At 39.3% G+C, this 18,674-nt stretch overlaps 1 protein-coding gene and 1 non-coding gene across 5 annotated transcripts in view; one reads left to right on the plus strand and one right to left on the minus strand.

The window, feature by feature from the left end:
- Positions 1 to 6,783, plus strand: part of LOC124554924 (putative transmembrane protein 183BP) — a 95,995-nt gene extending 89,212 nt beyond the window's left edge. For 3 of the 4 annotated variants that reach the window (XM_047128614.1, XM_047128615.1, XM_047128616.1), the window contains one exon: positions 5,400 to 6,783. In XM_047128614.1, the coding sequence (XP_046984570.1) occupies positions 5,400 to 5,672 (273 nt within the window). In that variant the 3' untranslated portion in view covers positions 5,673 to 6,783. Of the gene's footprint in view, positions 1 to 257; positions 318 to 5,399 lie in introns of those variants that run through there. The other variant, XM_047128617.1, reaches the window with a different exon arrangement.
- A 9,231-nt stretch (positions 6,784 to 16,014) lies between these two features.
- Trnat-ugu lies at positions 16,015 to 16,088 on the minus strand. Its single transcript has one exon. It is a non-coding gene; the product is annotated as a tRNA-Thr (tRNA).
- Between the last annotated feature and the right edge of the window lie 2,586 nt (positions 16,089 to 18,674).

Here is an 18,674-nt window from a genome sequence, read left to right on the forward strand (position 1 = left end):
TACTAAAAACCCTGTTCCAACTGGGGACATTGTTTCAGTGCCCTCGGTCCTGGTTTCCCATTATAAATTCTGTATCCTTGTGATTCGAATGGGTCCTCTGTGGTGTTTCTCATTTCTTGGATCCCTGTTATTAAATTTTTTTGTATATTTAGTTCATCTGTGAGCTCCTTGAGTTTTCCGGTCTGAAGTAGTGAGTTTATGTTGTGTGTTGCTATATAATTTATCTGCTCATGTTTAATCTTCTTTTTGTGTTTTAGTGTGCATTTTGATGGCTGCAAACACTCCGATTCGTTGCTGTCTTCTAGTTGACTACCCACCGAATCCGATGTAACCTTTTCCTGCCTTTTCGAGCAGGACGGTGGAATTTTTTTACTGAAAGACCTTTCCATTTTTGACTTTCGAAGGTTGTCAGCCTTAGTTGGAGCAAGCTCTGATTTACAACTGGGCCTACTAAGCCATGGAAAATTCAAAATTCAAAATTTAAAATTTAAAATAACTTGCACTTTTTTCAGTTATTCTATTTGGTTACTTTTCAACTGTCTCAAAATACAAATAATTTGTGAAGGGAATAGCATGCTTTTAAATTATTTTCAATTTTTTCAGTATTTTTAGCAGTTTATGTTCTTCCTTTGCTGAGTAATTTATGAACAGAATTATTACTGTCCACCACTTCATGTTATGATAACTTAACATCTTCAGATGGCACACACATGTTGTGGAACGATTTCAACCAGACTTGGTACACATATCATTTACTATCTGGAGAGAGTCACTATGGAGATAAGAACCACCCACCTCTCAGAGGGGTGGGGGTGAAAAAGCAGTGTAGCCCACAATGTGAGAATACTCATGGTTCAGTTATCCAGTATTTGATAATGAGAACACTTAGAGACTTGCAGCAAACTGTACACATAATTTCAATGCTTTAAAAAATTTTTTCTTGCTGACGACCCCCACAAAATGATGAAAGGAAGAAAAAGTTTATTGCATACTACAGTTTTGCTGTTCATGCAGTAAAACTGCCACATGAAGCATGACATTTTAATTTATTGCTTCCTTACTACTGACAGTGTTCATGACACATTTTGCAGACAATATTCACATATACCACTAAATGTACAAGAAAAATTACATCATTGTATGACACTTAGTTCAGGAGATACAATGTCATAAACACTGAATGCATGAAAAAGTACTGCATCATGCTAGACATTTAATTCTATTACTGTGTTGCTACTAACTCTATTTGCAGCACTTTCCACAGGCAGTATCAACATATGTTGCTAAATGTACCAACAAAAATATATCATTGTATGACATATAGTTCAGGAGATATGATGTCATAAATGTTAAGCTGTGTGAAAGTAAAACTGCAGGGCGAAATTCACTAGACATAGAGGTGAAATATGTGTACAAATACATGTTAAATATCTTTGACCTGTGTGTATGAGAGCAATGCCATGGGTAAAAAACTCATTCTAAACCCCTATAATGATTTCAATGCAATTTGGAACACACACTAGTTACAATCTGGAAAGAAATATTGTAGGGGTAAGAACCACCAGCCTCCTATTGGGGTGAGTGTGATAATATGGAGAGAGAAGGGAAGACGAGAAAATGGACAGACAATGAAGTTGGCGGGGGAGGGGGGGGGGGGGGGAGGGGGAGGGAGGGAGACAGATGGAGGAGGAGGTGGATCTATAGAAGACTGGACTTGATAAATACCCAGGCAATGCTGGGTGGCTCAGCTAGTTTCACATAAATTTCAAATAAGCACCTCTATGTGTTACTGAGAAAAATGGGGTCTTGACAGACAGACAGACAACAAAGTGGACCTATAAGAAACCTGTTTTGACTTATTGAGGCATGGAACCCCAAAAGTGAAGAATCCAGAAGACATGGATGTCTTTGTAGCTTCGTTTATGTACACATGCGTTGCAATGCAGTGGGTATATAAACGATAAGAGTTGCAATTCTCTGAGACTGGTAGAAAGGTCAACAAAGTGTGTTAGAGTTTTGTGTGTTTAATTTAGGGTCTAAAAGGGGCATGAACAGCATCAGATATTGAGTGATCATTGTAAAAGACATGGAGATTCCACATATGCGTGTGAGACAGCATTATGAATATCTGACAGAGTTTGAAATGGGCCTCGTTGTGGGTTTTCATTTGGCTGGCTGGTTGAATCATCAGTATACAGATTTGTGGGGCATTGAGATGTGACAGTGATCTGATATTGGACTGCATGGGAATATGAGGGTAAGCATACTTGTCATAAAGTCTCTGGCTGACCATGGCCGATTGCCAAAAGGGAGGAGTGCCTTACTGTGCACGAAACACATCGTAATCCCTTCACATCTGTGCCTGTCACCCAAGAATGAGTAATGAACTTCCTGCAACCTTCTGCGTTGTCCCACACTGTCAGCCAGAGACTAGCAGCAACTGGGCAAGGGAGTTACCATCAAATGTTTAGGCTGCCGTTTGAGTGGTTCCATGGCCGGGAAGTATACAACAGGTAATGATGAATGGCATCACTGTGTGTTCACTGATGAATCACAATTCTGCACTACCACAGATGACTATCATCAGCAAATATGGTGGCAACCTGGCAAGAGGTCCCCACTCTTCAAATGTTTAGGAGAGGCACAGAGGAGAATAGATGGGGGGGGGGGGGGGGGGGGAGGGACAGGCGAAAGAGGAAATTGACCAATAGAAGATTGAACTAAATGAATACCCAGGCAACGCTAGGCATAGTGGTGTGGGGTGCCATATGGCATGAATTCAGGTCATATCCCTTTTCTTACCAGTAGATCCGTAATCTACAGATTAATGTTATTGTTCATGAGATCTAGTCTACAAGTAATAATCCACAACTTGTAAGTGCAGGCAAAGGTTATTGATTACACCCACTTGCAAGTTCTCAGGTAATAGTTTGGTAACATGATATCAAGTTCAGTTTAACTAAATGTATTCCACATTCCCTAGTGAGCAAATGTTTTATATCACTGCATCAAGTAGTCGTGGATCAGTGCGTAATATATTGTATCAAGGAAGTTCACCCACAACAGTGTTTGTGTAGTCAAGTATACCAGCAATTAATCCTTTGTACCATAAATCTCAGGTTTCAGGCCTTGAGAACACAGAATCCTGCAAATTTTTAGTCTATTACCAACATAAAGTCTGTTTCTTCTGAAAATTTGTGTGTCGAGCAAACACAGGCTTTGTACAAACTGTGGCAATTGGAAAAATTTGTGTGTTTACAGTCTGCTCAAAAACAGAGCTCTCGTGCTGCATGAATGCCTCTACTGCCTCTTACGCAGTGTGTACACAAAAACACTCAGCCTGGGAGGCATGGGTGCACCACCTTATACGTGCTCTCCCCAAATCCACTACCATCTTGAACTGCCCTGTGTAAAATTTAGAAAAAGACATTTATGTAAATTTGACAATCATGACATCGAGGTTACTACAACAGTTGTTTCCTTCTTTCCATGTCGGTCATTTTGAGACCTTAGTCAGTTCTACATATACTGTATCTATTTTAATCTCTAAAATGGTAAATTGATCAAACCTATATGAAACAACACAAACCTGCCTAAATATTATTTGACTGATTAAGGGTCCACATCATTTTGAAGTAGCTACTTATGCACTTTTTATTGATGCTGCAAGCTTTACACATTTCTTGCCAGTTTTCAATTAGTCAGTTTTCAGAATTGCCAATTCAATTAAATCTTTATTTTACCAAGAAATTTATCTTCTGTTTCCAAAGGAAGAAGTTTACATAGGAAGACAGGTAATGCAGTACCTACATCACGTTGTCATCTTACATGTACACGCATTGTGGCTTAGTTTGTTTATTGCTTACTTTTAAATTGTTTTGTTGTGTCTGAAGTGCTTCATGAATGACTAAGATATTTTGGCTGAATGTAGCTGTTACCAGTAGCTATTATTTGATACAGTGTGCACATTTTTAGATATTCAGATGTAACAGTAATTTAAGTTTTGTTAATTAGTGTAATAATTTATTTACTTTATATGCCATAACGTTGTCAGTTTCCATCGTGGAGTGTTGATGAGCTCATCTAATCAATACAAATAAAAATGTGCACTCAAATTTTTCATAGCATTGATGTACCGTACAAAACTTGAGTTTCATGGGATGCTACCACCAACAATCAAAGCTACATAATGGTTTTTCTGTAGACAGTGTGTACAGAACTCAGATTTCTCCTCCTCCTCCTCCTCCTCCTCCTCCTCCTCCTCTTCCTCCTCTCCCTCGAGAGAACCCAGCCTGGCACACTTGCAAATGATGTTACAAAAATAACCACCTCTGGTTGCACTAAAGCTCCACCTTTTACCCTTTGGTGTAGCCCTATTGGCTGCCTATTCACTGTTTTTCTCATCTTGGCATCCTGTGCTTCTTGGCTCATGTTATGTCTTGCAGCTCAGGGTCTTTCTCTACGTACTGCCACTTTGTCATGTCATATGATCAACAATTAACAAAAAATGGTGTGTATCTTAAAATTTGTGGAGTAATTGTTATGTTACAGTGGCTTGTGCTGCTTTAGCCAGAATATAAAATAGTATCAGACAATATTAGATACCATTCATTATACACAGGGTGGCCAGAAACAGTCTGAAAAGATTTTAAGGGTGTTTCAGCATAGGTTGTGCTGCAAAATAATTGTTAAGAAAAACAAGTTTGATATATTGCACCATTCTTGATTTAGTTAACATTGAAGTTAGCCAATCAGGTCATTGTGTGTGCAAATCAAAGCGATCTGCCAGAGGCCGTGGTGCCAAAAGTGTTCTATTTTGCTACCATCCATTGTCCAATTTTCGCATCACTCTTGTTGATTTTGAGGGAACCAAACCAAGAACACATTTGGCAACACTGTCTCTGGCAGGTTGCTTGAATTTGCACACGAAATGACCTGACTGACTAACTTCAATGCTTATGAAATCGGAAATGGTGCAACATATCATTTTTTTTTCCCCTTGCCAATTATTTCTCAATGCAGCCTACCCTGCAGTGCCCTTAAAAGCTTTTCATACCCTTTCTGATCGCCCTGTAAATGCTTTTAATTTTTTAAATAAAGAAAATAATGGCACCATTTATACATTAGAAATTAATGACAAAATCTGTAGCCGTAAAGTCTTTGAATTTTTCTTCTCAAGTGCATAACAAGATTCACAGTTTATGCTAGGTTTGCATTCCAGCTAACTTTAATGAGGAGAAATATTTGATTCCCTCAGTTTCTGTGTCTGAAGGATTTGGTTGCCTTTTATCAGTGTAATTCATTACTTCAGTTTACTGATAAGTATTTTCTCTGTTTTGCTTATATTAATGTGAGAAATCTTGTCATGTAAATAAAATCTGTGTTCTTTTTCCCCCCAGTTGACCTGTTCACAGATTACAACTCCACCCCTAGTGCTCATTGGACTGGTACTGCGAAGTATCACATTTCCTACTCCTGCAGATCCAGGTGCCCATGTGCAAATTAGTGTGGGTGATAATTATGTTGCATCACCACCCAAGATCAGCATTGTCCTTAATAAAGTGATTGCTGTACAAATGACAGACTGGTGGCACCCATGTTTCTCTCACACACACCCATTCCAGTCAATCTTGCACCCATGCTATGCAGACCCAGATGAATTACTGGGTTAAACACAAGTTTGTTTGAATACAATGTGTATGCATGGGTGTGACAACCCCTTCAGTGTGTGAAAAACATGGAAGAAATTAGTCTGAATTCATTTGTACATGCCACAATTTGGGCAAAAAAAGGTTCACTCTGAAGGTACATAAATTCTGTGCATTTGTGTTACTCAGACAAATTAGCATGGGTGATAATTATATTGCATCATCACATCCATTTCAGTTAATGTTGCATCCACGCTGTGCACGTGAATTATTGGGTTAATTGCAAGTTTATTTGAATGCAATATGTATGCAAAGATGTGACACGTGGCTCCCACTCAGTGTGTAGATAAAGTAATGAATAATGAGTGTGTGAAAGGCTTGGAACAAAACTATCTGAATTCATTTGCACGTGCTACAATTTGGGCACAAAAAATGTTCATTCTGCAGGTACATAAATTATGCACATATTTGTTACTCAGTCAAATTAGTGTGGGTGATAATTATATTGCATCACCATTGAAGATCAGTATATCCTTTACAGAGTGATTACTGTACAAATGACAACTTGTCATCCATATTTTTCACATACACGTCCATTTCAGTCAATGTTGCACCCATGTTGTGCAGATCCAGATGAATTATTGAGTTAATCACAAGCCTCACACTCAGTGTGTAAATAAAGTAATGAATAATGATTATGTGAAAGGCTTGGAACAAAATGATCTGAATTCATTTGCACTTGCTACAATTTGGGCACAAAAATGTTCATCCTGCAGGTACATAAATTATGCTCATATGTGTTACTCAAAGTACTGTGGGTGATAATTATATTGCATCACCACTCAAGATCAGCATAGTCCTTAACAGAGTGATTACTGTACAAATGACAGACTGGTGATCCATATTTTTCACATACACCTCAATTTCAATCAATGTTGCACCCATGTTGTACAGACCCAGATGAATTATTGGGTTAATCGCAAGCCTCACACTCAGTGTGTAGAGAAAGTAATGAATAATGATTATGTGAAAGACTTGGAACAAAATGATCTGAATTAATTTGTACATGCCACAGTTTAGGCACAAAAATGTTCATTCTGAAAGTACATAAATTATGCACATATGTGTTACTTAGTCAAGCCACCCCCCTCCCCCCACCCACTCAGTGTGTAGATAAAGTAGTAAATAATGTGCATGTGAAAGGCTTGGAATAAAATGATCTGGATTCATTTGTACATACCACAATTTGGGCACCAAAACTGTTCATTCTGCAGGTACATAAATTCTGCACATATGTGTTACTCAGTCAGATTAGCATTGGTGATAATTGTTGTATCACCACACAAGATCAGTATAGTCCTTAACAAAGTGATTACTGTACAAATGACAGACTGGTCATCCATGTTTTCCACATACACATCCATTTCAGTAAAGGGTACAGACCCAGATAAATTATTTGGTTAATCAAAAGTTTATTTGAATACAATATGTATGCATAGGTGTGACACCTGGCCTCCCACTCAGTGTGTAGATAAAATAGTGAATAATAAGTGTATGTAAGGCATGGAACAAACTGATTTGAATTCATTTGTACATGCCACAGTTTAGGCACAAAAACATTTTCATTCTGCAGTTACATAAGTTCTCTGCATATGTGTTATTCATTCGAGCCACCTCCTCCCATCCCCCCACCTACTCAATGTGTAGATTAAGTAGTGAATAATGTGCATGTGAAAGGCTTGGAACAAAATGATCTGGATTCATTTGTACATGCCACAATTTAGGCACAAAAAATGTTCATTCTGCAGTTACACGTATTCTGTGCATAAGTGTTACTCAGTCAAGCCGCAACCCTCCTCCCCTCTCCCCACCCACTCAGTGTGTAGATAAAGTAGTGAATAATGTGCATGTGAAAGGCTTGGAATAAAATGATCTGGATTCATTTGTACATACTGCAATTTGGGCACCAAAAATGTTCATCTGCAGGTACACAAGTTCTGCATGTATGTGTTACTCAGTCAAATTAGTGTGGGTGAAAATTATATTGCATCACCATTCAGGATCAGTATAGTCCTTAACAAAGTGATTACAGTACAAATGACAGACTTGTCATCCATGTTTTTCACATACACATCCATTTGAGTCAATGTTGAACCCATCCTTTGCAGACCCAGATGAATTATTGGGTTAATCACAAGTTTATGTGAATAAAATGTGTGTGCAAAGGTGTAACACCTGGCTTCCCACTCAGTGTGTAGATAAAATAGTGAATAATAAGTGTATGTAAGGCATGGAACAAACTGATCTGAATTTATTTGTACATGCCACAGTTTAGGCACAAAAAAATGTTTATTCTGCAGTTACACAAGTTCTGTGCATAAGTGTTATTCATTCGAGGCACCTCCTCCCCTTCCCCCCACCCACTCAATGTGTAGATTAAATAGTGAATAATGTCCATGTGAAAGGCTTGGAACAAAATGATCTGGATTCATTTGTACATGCCACAATTCAGGCACAAAAAATGTTCATTCTGCAAGTACGCAAGTTCTGCACATATATGTTACTCAGTCAAATTAGCGTGGGTGATAATTATATTGCATCACCACCGAGGATAATTATAGTCCTTAACAAAGTGATTACTGTACAAATGACAGACTTGTCATCCATGTTTTTCACATACATATCGATTTCAGTCAATGTTTCACCCATGTTGTGCAAACCCAGATGATTTTTGTGTTAATCACAAGTTTATTTGAATGCAATGTATATGCAAAGGTGCGATAACTCTCCCCCTCCCCCCCCCCCCCCCCCCACCCCCCTCCTTTCACTCAGTGTGTAGATAAAGTAGTGAATAAAGAATGTGTGAAAGGCTTGGAACAAAATGATCTGAAAGTTTATCCTGCAGCTACATAAATTATGTATATATTTGTTGAATCTGCAATCATCAGATGTAAATTATGTTGGTATTTGCATCCATTGAGTATTAAGTCTGTAAATTTTGATTGTTAAGGTATTGGAGAAAATTAAAGTAGTAGCTAGAGGTAGCAGCAGCGATTGTGTTAAATTCCATGTATGATTGTTTCAGGTAGTAAATGAATGTATATCTGTAACAATTTGATTCTGTAAGACTTAATTATCCAAATGTTAAGTGTTGTATAACCATATGTATTACATATTTATTTGCAACAGAATATTAAGAAATCATGTAACAATTAATAAATTTGATGTGTAAATGTTGATGGTTGTCAGAAAATAAAGTTGTAATCCTTATGATTACATGTTGAGTTGTTGTGTTGTTCTAGGTGTGTAAGGTAAATGAAGTCGCCACACTGAAGTAACCAAGCAGCCAAGTGCAAGAGTGTGCTGACAACAATGTTTAAAAAATGATGTGTTTGAAGAGCAAAATCTACAGGGATTAATAATTTGTTGTGTTCATTTTTTCTATCCATTACCAGTGTACTGTTGTGGTACAACTTTATTTAAGCAAAAACAGTGGATAGAAATGCGTACAAAGGGAAATGCACGATGTGCACATTGTCAGGAATACAGTGACACGGAGTAGCCGGTGGTGGTAAAACAACTAATAGAAATTTGCTGTTAGGTTGATATGGTGCAGCAACAATCACTAGCATAGCAATGAATGTAGCAAAAGTTCTATACATGGGGTGGACAAAAATATGGAAACACCAAAAATACATCACATTTCCATGCATAATATTGCGTAAGAAACCCGCTGGCATTCAAAACAGCTTCCAGCTTCCAGTTTTCTTGGAATGGATGAATATGGATCCTGAATGGTTTTCAAGTGTGTGTTATACCAGTGGAACAAGAGTGACTGACCAAATGACAGTTTTCCATTGCTCCATAGTCCAGATTTCATAGCTTCAGCATCACACCTTTGTTATGGACATTTAAATCGCTGATGAGTGGTTTTAGAATTAGAGTTCACATAGCAATTCCCAATGTAAGGAGGTCCCTTAATGTTGTTTTGGTGCTGACAGGATCTGAGAGTGCAACATTCAGTTGTGCAGTGAATTTGCAGCTATTGTCCTGTTATTTTTCAGCACAATCCTCTTCAGTGACCATCCATCACAAACACCCCATGCACACTATTATTCACATTGTGACACAGAGGAAGACATTTCCTGCTTTCCCTGTATGCAGTATAAATCTTTGATATTGTGCCTCTCATAACATCAAACACTTCAACTACGTTGGTTATGGAAGCACCCACAAATGAGCACCAACAATTGTCAATGTTTGAATGCACTGAGCTCCAATGTAATGCATACCCAACTACACGGGAAACTGTTCTGACTACAACCGACACTTGTAACATATTGAGGACATTGCACAGGTGTTGCTCATGGTCAAATAAAACGGTGCAACCTGTAGCATTAGCTAGTGTCAGCATTTAAGTTCAACCATGCATTTCCCACTGTTTCCATATTTTTGTCCAGCTTCTGCACACGGACTAGTGAATATGGTGAGTTAATGGTGCACAAGATATTAACGTAAACCCCTTAATACCTGAACAGATTTCTACATGAAAAATAAAAATAAAAAATATGGTGCTTTTGAGGTACTTGTCCAGATGGAAATTACAAAATGTTTCAAGCAAATGTTCTTCAACCATCAGAGGGACATCAATCAGCATGATTGCCTTCATTGTAGCTTTGTTTTTTACAAAGATATAAACAGCGGTATGACTTTTTTAAATGACACCTGGAATTTATATGTGATAATTTATTTCCTCTCCTAAAGACCTATTCAAAAATGTGTCATAGTGTACCATTCACTGAAACACAACATTATTAATTACATAACACAAAATTGACGTTGACACTCACAGCACTTAGTGCAGGTACTCGGGGTTGTTGACAGAGGACAAATGTAAACATAAGTAGAATGCACACCCGACATTCCGTCAACCATCGTCAGTTGAAGAGTTGTGTGAGTAGAATATACACCAACGAAGAGAAGGTAGAAATGCTACTTATCTATGGGGAATGTGAAGTAGTGGAACAGTAATTGCAATAATGTTTTCTTATGTATGGGTACATTTAGTACAGTAGTTTAGCCCTTTTAAATATTATTGTGTAGAGTAGGCATACAGTAAAGGCTGTCCTTCCTACAAATTGCATTGACATAATGTTTCTTTTATTGTTGTTGTTGAAGGTAGGTGAAATGCTATGCAGGCAGCGGATCTGTACAGAGAGTGATATCCTGACAAGAACCCACTTTCCCAACGGATGTTTTCTCATCTTGTTGCGATGCTTCAGGAAACGGGAAGTTTCAACCCTCAACAATGCAATCGTCGTAGCACACTCACAGATGAAGCTGCTGAAGTTACTGTTCTTGCTTCCACATGTGAGCACACGACAGCTTCAACACGAGATTGGCATTTCTAAAACCAGTGTACATCGTATTCTTACATTTCACTGGTTCAATCCGTACCATGTACACCTGCTTCAAGAATTGTATGGGAATGATTTCCAGAATCGTGTTCAGCTCTGTCAGTGGGCACAACACCAAATCCTCGCCAACCCGAACTACTTCTCCAAGGTTCTACTTACCAATGAATGTTCCTTCTCAGACAAAGCACAGGTAAATACAAGGAACATGCATTATTGGTCCAGCGACAACCCATGATGGCTTAGACAGGTGGAACATCAGCGTCAATGGAGAGTTAACGTCTGGTGTGGGATGCTTGGTGCTACAATTATTGGCCCTTATTTCATCAATGGTAGTCTAAATGGCACAGCATATGTCTACTTCCTCAGACGAATTCTTCCTCCTCTTCTGGATGAAGTGCCGTTAAGAACCAGAATGCTTATGCGGTATCAACACAATGGATGTCCAGCACATAATGCCGTGTGGGCACGTCGTGTTCTGAACTGAAGGTATTGTGCCAGATGGATTGGTCAAGGAGGAACAGTTACTTGGCTTGCTAGGTCCCCTGATTTAAATCCTCTGGACTTTTTTCTTTGGGGATGCATTAAAGACATTGTCTATCGCGATATTCCAACAACTCCAGAGGACATGCAGGAACGTATCGTGCTTGCTTGTAATTCTCTTCAGCAGGCAACACTGGAAGCAGTAAATAATTCTTTCATTCAACGAGTGCACCAGTGTATCGGTGTCCAGGGCTACCACTTTGAGCACCTTTGAATGTTCTACTCCTGGGCAATGGTACAGGAAAGTCAATTTTGTTACATTTTTATATGGTTTTCATTTGTTTTCTGACAACTCCAGCAAGTGGAAGAGTTTGTGATCCCGGGCTCAATGTCAATGTTGTGTTATGTAATTAATAACGTTGTGTTTCAGTGAATGGTACACTGTGATACATTTTTGAATAGGTCTTTAGGAGAGGAAATGAATAACCGAATAAAAAATACAGGGTGCCATTTAAAAAAGTCATACCACTGTTCATATCTTTGCCTTCATTGTAGCTTTGGTTTTTTACAATCATGCTGATTGATGTCCCCCTGCCGGCTAAAGAACATTTACTTGAAATATTTTGTAATCTGCATCTGAACAGACAGTTATTTAGGGTGGTCAAGATAAATGGGACACCCTGTGTAGTTAAAAATTGTTATGCTTGAATTTGCAATTTAAGTGATGGAGATGGAAGCAGACACTATGAAATGACAAGAGTGGTTCTTAAATTGGATCTAGCCCAAAAGTGGCTATTTATTTCTCAAATTTCGACATGTGCATAGTAGTTGATTGAGCTTTGCAAATTCAAAACAAATTCCTAAATCACCTGCCTTGGTGAGGAAGGGGGAAATAAAGAAATGTTCCCAATTCAGTATCATTTCAGTTATTCCTGAGAGAAAAAATGTCTTCTTTGAAGTTCCAAATGTTATTGGCTACTCTGTTGTATATCTTGTATCAGCAGTGCTTCCAGCTACTTAAAATGGTGAACAGGGCTTTAGTTAACAACTTGTTGCAATGAATGGGTGTTTAAGTTCGTATGAACATTAGAACTACTGTGCTGCTACTTGATATGACTAGTTTCACAACAGCAGTCGTATTTATTCCTTTCTTTCTTTTCTTGTGGCAAGGCTTCAGAGACTGCATGACATTTGTTACATGTATTAACATATAGATAACCCATTAGTAACCCAGGAGCCTTAGATGCTCTTGCACACAACTGACACAGGAATAACTTGTCAATGTACGATTATATGAAACATTTGAATGACTATAAAGAACATACGAGAAAAATACAAATGAAATGGTATAAACAAATCACCTTAGTATCTACATCTACAGCTACATTTACGTGGTTACTCTGCAATTCACACGTAAGTGCCTGGCAGAGGGTTTGTCGAACCATTTTCATACTACTACTCTACAATTCCATGCTCGAGCAGCGTGTGGGAAAAAGGAACACCTAAATCTTTCCATTCGAGCTCTGATTTCTCTTATTTTATTATGATGATCATTTCTCCCTACATGGGTGGGTGTCAACAAAATATTTTCGCATTCGGAAGAGAGAGTTGGTGATCGAAATTTTGTAAATAGATCTCGCCGCAAATAAAACAGCCTATGTTTCAGTGACTGCCACCCCAACTCACGTATCATATCAGTGACACTCTCACCCCCTATTGCGCAATGCAGTAAGCGCCTTGCATGAAGGTCATAAACAAATTATAGAAACTTTGGTATCCATTGCAGAAGATACAGAACAGGCAAGAGAAGCTAGAGACAGTCCTTGGCCTGTCCATCAAAATGGAAAAGCTAGAATTTATAATGCTAACAGAAATTTGGAGCTCCATATTGGAAAAAATAGAAAAAACAAGTAATTATCTTCAGAAAGAAACAATAACACTGCACATTGTAACTAATTTGTTCACTTCACTTAACGATTTTATCATTAACCTTGGGGATAAATTTGATGACTTTGAACTGTCCGCCTAAGAAAGAAACCCGGAATCTGATAATAAGGACCTATCTCAAAGAATAAAACTTAGCTCATGCGAGTTTTTTTTTATGGCTCTGGACAGTCAGTCCAACTGAATGGAAAAGAGAAATTCAAAGTAAAAACCTTTCTTCCCATAACTGATACCCTGGACGTTCATCTAAAACAGTGATTAAGTTCGTATGAGAACATTAGTCAAAGTTTTGGTTTATTTTTTTGCTTGAAATCTCTGAATTCCTAAGAGCTGAGATAAAGTTGCAAAGAATTTGCTGAAATTTATTATGAATGTGTTAATGAGCAAGAGGAAATGGAATGTCTGCATTTAACAGAATACTTGAAAATTGTTCATAGTAAATGTGGGGGAACTAATAGTATATTGGAAATATATCACCTTTTGAAAGAAAGCAAAATTGAAGACACGTTTCCAAATGTATAAATTGCATTGAGAATCTTTTTAAGCATGATGGTAACCAACTGCAGTGTGGAATGCTGCTCCTCCAAATTGAAAAGAATAATTTCATGGTTCAGGAGAGAGTAACCAGTTTATCAACGATGTCCATAGAATATGATATGCTCAAAAATATAGATTTCGGGGAAGTGATTAACGTTTGTGCCCATATCAAACCTAGAATGGTACCTCTTCAGTCAACATAGATTTTTAAGCACTAACCTGTGAATGCTAAAAGAGTTACTTTTGTGGATTATGTTATATTATCTGTTCATTTAATAAGACTGTAAAGAAATAAAAATATATCTAGAACCTTGCGTATCTACTTTCTTTGGCTTTTCTAACAAAATAGTGCTCTGTCAAGGTAATAGGGACCCCCACTATCCTAATGTGCCCAGGGCCTCCAATAGGTTAAAGACTGCCTGCTGGAACTTCAAACTGTGGTAAACATCCCTAGTAGTAAGAATTCTGACTGTCGGAATTAATCTTGTTGCCATTGGTATAGTGTCACTGTATTTTGTATTTTCCTTTGCTGTAGTGGTCTGACATTGTAGAGAGAGAGACAAGCAAGGAATGTTGACTAGCAATAGTTAGTTTTACTCTTGGAAAATATATGATGAAAGACACCTCTACAAATTCTCAGGGCCGTCTAAAATGCAAGCTGTGAGTAACTGACGACGTAGACCCATCAATTGATGAGGCTGATGTGCCCAGTTAATCAAAGTTTCACAAAGTGTGACCTCCTTCCTTCCTTTGGGAGCTATATTTCTGAAAAACTCAGGAACTTTATTTGCAAATGCCTTCAGTCTCTATCAGAAATGCCCATGTAGAAAGTAGTTTTTAATATGCAAATGGAATCGCGAACTGAACATCTAATATAAGGGGTTTCTTCATTAACTGCCAGCGAGTTCTTGTGCTTTGCAGGTCGATATACGAGGTCTGCTCAGAAAATTCCTTAACTTTGTCCACAAAATTTTACTACACTTACATTTTACTATTGGGTATGGTCTCCTTTGAAATACTCTTCTATACAATTGACACACCGCTCCCAACACCATTTTCACATCCGGAAGCAGTCTTGGTACACCTCTTTCTCGATCGCGTGAAGTGCCGTCTGTGAATTTTCTATTTTGTCTGTTGTTGCAAATCTTCATCCTTTCAATCGGGTTTTCAACTTTGAAAATAAAGAAAAGTCCTCCGGGCCAGGTCTGGAGAGTACGGAGGATGAGGCAGCACAATGATTTTGTTTTTTGTGCACTAGTCGGGCATGACTCATGAGTCATGGGACAAACTTGGCACCAACATGATGCATTCCAAGATGCTGTGTCAAGATTTCATGGCATGATTCAACTGAAATGTTACATTCTTCTGCAAACTATTGAACAATTCAACAATTACAGATATGGCATAAGGAATATGGTCAAGAGGGACAACTACAATGAGAAACGGTCACGACAAAAGTCATAATGAAGAGCAGTGCCACATTCTTGACAAATTCCCAGGAATTTCTTGTATGTCTGAGGCTAAGGCAGCAGTTCAGCATAACACACAGCATTTCATACACACTATGCCAGAACAACCGGTGGTTGTTAAACCACACCACATCACACCCGAGAAGTTTATAGCAGCAGGAAACGATATAGGCAGATAAATGATGGGTTGATAAGGTCTTTGTAAAGTCTGTGGGCTTTGTCATTGCATGTGGTACAGAAATGTGCATGCTTATGGAAGCTGTACAGTGACTACCAGGTATTAAATTCAAGGACAATTGTGGATCAGTACCCTATACCACATGTTATGGACGTATACAAATCAATGGTGGGCACCACAATATTCTCCATTATTTATATGAAGACAGTAACTTCTTCTCGAAAGAACAGTTACTGTTGATGACCGTGCAGCTTTTCCCTGGAATAAATGATGACTGACTGACAACCTTAGCTGCCGACAGGTGTTGTTGATATACCTCGATGTGGACAGCTAAAAATGTGTGCCCCGACCAGGGCTCGAACCCGGGATCTCCTGCTTACATGGCAGACGCTCTATCCATCTGAGCCATCGAGGACACAAATGAATAGCGCTACTGCAGGGACTTATCCCTTGCACGCTTCCCGTGGGACTCACATTCCCAACTGTCCACAATTCTATATATGTATTGTACCTTATAGACATTTGCCCACCCACTCATTACTCGCGCATGAAGGTCAATGGCTGGGTAGCCTTTAACTATATATACAAAGACAGTAACTTGTTCTTGGAAGAACAGTTACTGTTGATGACCGTGCAGCTTTTCCCTGGTATAAATGATGACTAGCTGACAACCTTAGCTGCCGACAGGTATTGTAGATATACCTCAATGTGGACAGCTGAAAATGTGTGCCCCGACCAGGACTCGAACCCTATCAACACCTGTCGGCAGCTGAGGTTGTCAGTTAGTCATAATTTATTCCAGGGAAAAGCTGCACGGTCATCAACAATAACTGTTCTTTCGAGACCAAGCTACTGTCTTCATATATATACATAGTTAAAGGCTACCCAGCCATTGACCTTCGTCTGTGCGAATGCGCGCAGGTTGCCCAAACTCTTACGGGAATCGCCAAAGCATGCGTGAGTAATGAGTGGGTGGGCAAATGTCTATAAGGTACAATACATATATAGAATTGTGGACAGTTGGGAATGTGAGTCTCACGGGAAGCATGCAAGGGATAAGTCCCTGGAGTCGCACTATTCATTTGTGTCCTTGGTGGCTCAGATGGATAGAGCATCTGCCATGTAAGCAGGAGATCCCAGGTTCGAGTCCCGGTCGGGGCACACATTTTCAGCTGTCCACATCGAGGTATATCAACAACATCTGTCGGCAGCTGAGGTTGTCAGTCAGTCATCATTTCTCCATTATTGATTGCAGTCACACGTACTCACATGTCACCGCCTGACGTGGTCAAGACAGCTTTCACCACACCCCTCAGGTTATTTGAATATTGTTATATGCCATACCACTTGAAAACCACTGCCCCAATGTGACAGCATTTCATTCCCCAGGTGCTCCTTGGACTTGAATGTTTATTCTCTTATATGGATGACATTCTAGTCTTTTCATAAATCATGAGAGGAGCATTAAAAACTTCTGTGGCAAGTTTTTATGCACGTACAGGATGTCAGTGTTGTATTCAGCAAAGACAATGTGTTTTTGGCCAGGTCAGACTTAAATTACTCGGTTTCAAAGTTTCGGTTGCAGGGCTCCCACCAGTTGGGGAATGCACTATGACCATTCAGAATGTTCCCAGGTCAAAACCATTTAAATACTTAAGAAGATTCCTCAGAATGCTACATTATTGTCGGTGGCACTTTCCCTTAGCTGCGATATTACTGACACCATTAACAAAACCACTAAAAGGAAAACTACAGCAGTCTCTAGAACAAGTGGTAGCGTTCAAGAAAGTGAAGAAATATGCTGCATGGGTGGTTCTGCTGGTGCATCCGTGGCTTAAGGTGCTGACAACTCTCTTGGTTGACGCAAGTCCAGGTGCCATGGTGGTAGTACTCCAGCAATTTGTTGAGGGTGCTTGGCAACATTTAGCTTTCTTTTCCTAACTAGTCACAGTTGTGCAAAGGTCTTGGAACACTATTGACAGGGAGCTGTATGCAGCATACACAATAGTCCGACACTTCAGAGATTTGTTCAAAGGAAGAAACTTCACAATTTATATGGATCACACACAATTAGGGGCCACATTATTCTATGAATTACTTCACCTCTGTGGTTGCACCCACATTTATAAAACGGGCTACCACCCATCCAGCAACAGAATAGTGGAAATATTCCATCTCACTGGTAGTTGGTTTATGGCAATGCATTACATCTACCAGCCAAATTGATCTTGGACAAGCCGTCAGATACTCCTCCAACACCCTAAATTTCTGAGTTTGAAATACATTTCTGTTTGACTATTGGCCTCTTTCAACTGCTGCTCCCAAGCCTCATTGCGTCAAACCCACTTCTGTCCACAGCGATCAGTTCAGCTGATCCAGTGGGTCCACACACCTCCAAGATTTACTGGAAAGAATGCGAGGAGGTGATGTCAGTTGAATGGCGTAAACCAGCTCATCTGGAAATGTAGATGGAGACAAAGTTTGCCCCACCCCCACACCTCCAGCAGTCTGCATGCCACCAACAGTTGACGTGGGTGACATCAGTTCAAACATCAGGATGGGACTCAGCAGCCAGGCATGCAGGAATTCCTGCCAACAATGACACAAGCTGCACATGTAATCAAACACCAGTTCCTTAACATTCCTAGATCTCTGGCTTTTTGTTTTACAAAAGAAAAAAAGGTGTGGGGTGGGGGGGGGGGGGTGGCTGGTGTAGTGACCTAGTGTGATTGACAAATATCAAGTGACTGCAAGAGTTAGGTGTAGTGTATCTCTTATACTCTTATATAATTTCTTTGTTTTCATGTCCGGTGCTTTTGAATGTTGTACAGTTTAATATTCATTTATATGTTGGTGTTTATTAAAGGAGTGCTCTCTACATTTGTGCCTGCCTGCTGGATCTACTTCTCCACCTAGCATTTGTGGCGATTCTGCTCCTCCCCCCCCCCGCCCCCCCCCCCTTATATCGTCTCTTTACATGGGACTGTTAAAGTGTTGCAAA

This window comes from Schistocerca americana, chromosome X, assembly GCF_021461395.2.
Source record: "Schistocerca americana isolate TAMUIC-IGC-003095 chromosome X, iqSchAmer2.1, whole genome shotgun sequence".
NCBI lineage: Eukaryota > Metazoa > Arthropoda > Insecta > Orthoptera > Acrididae > Schistocerca > Schistocerca americana.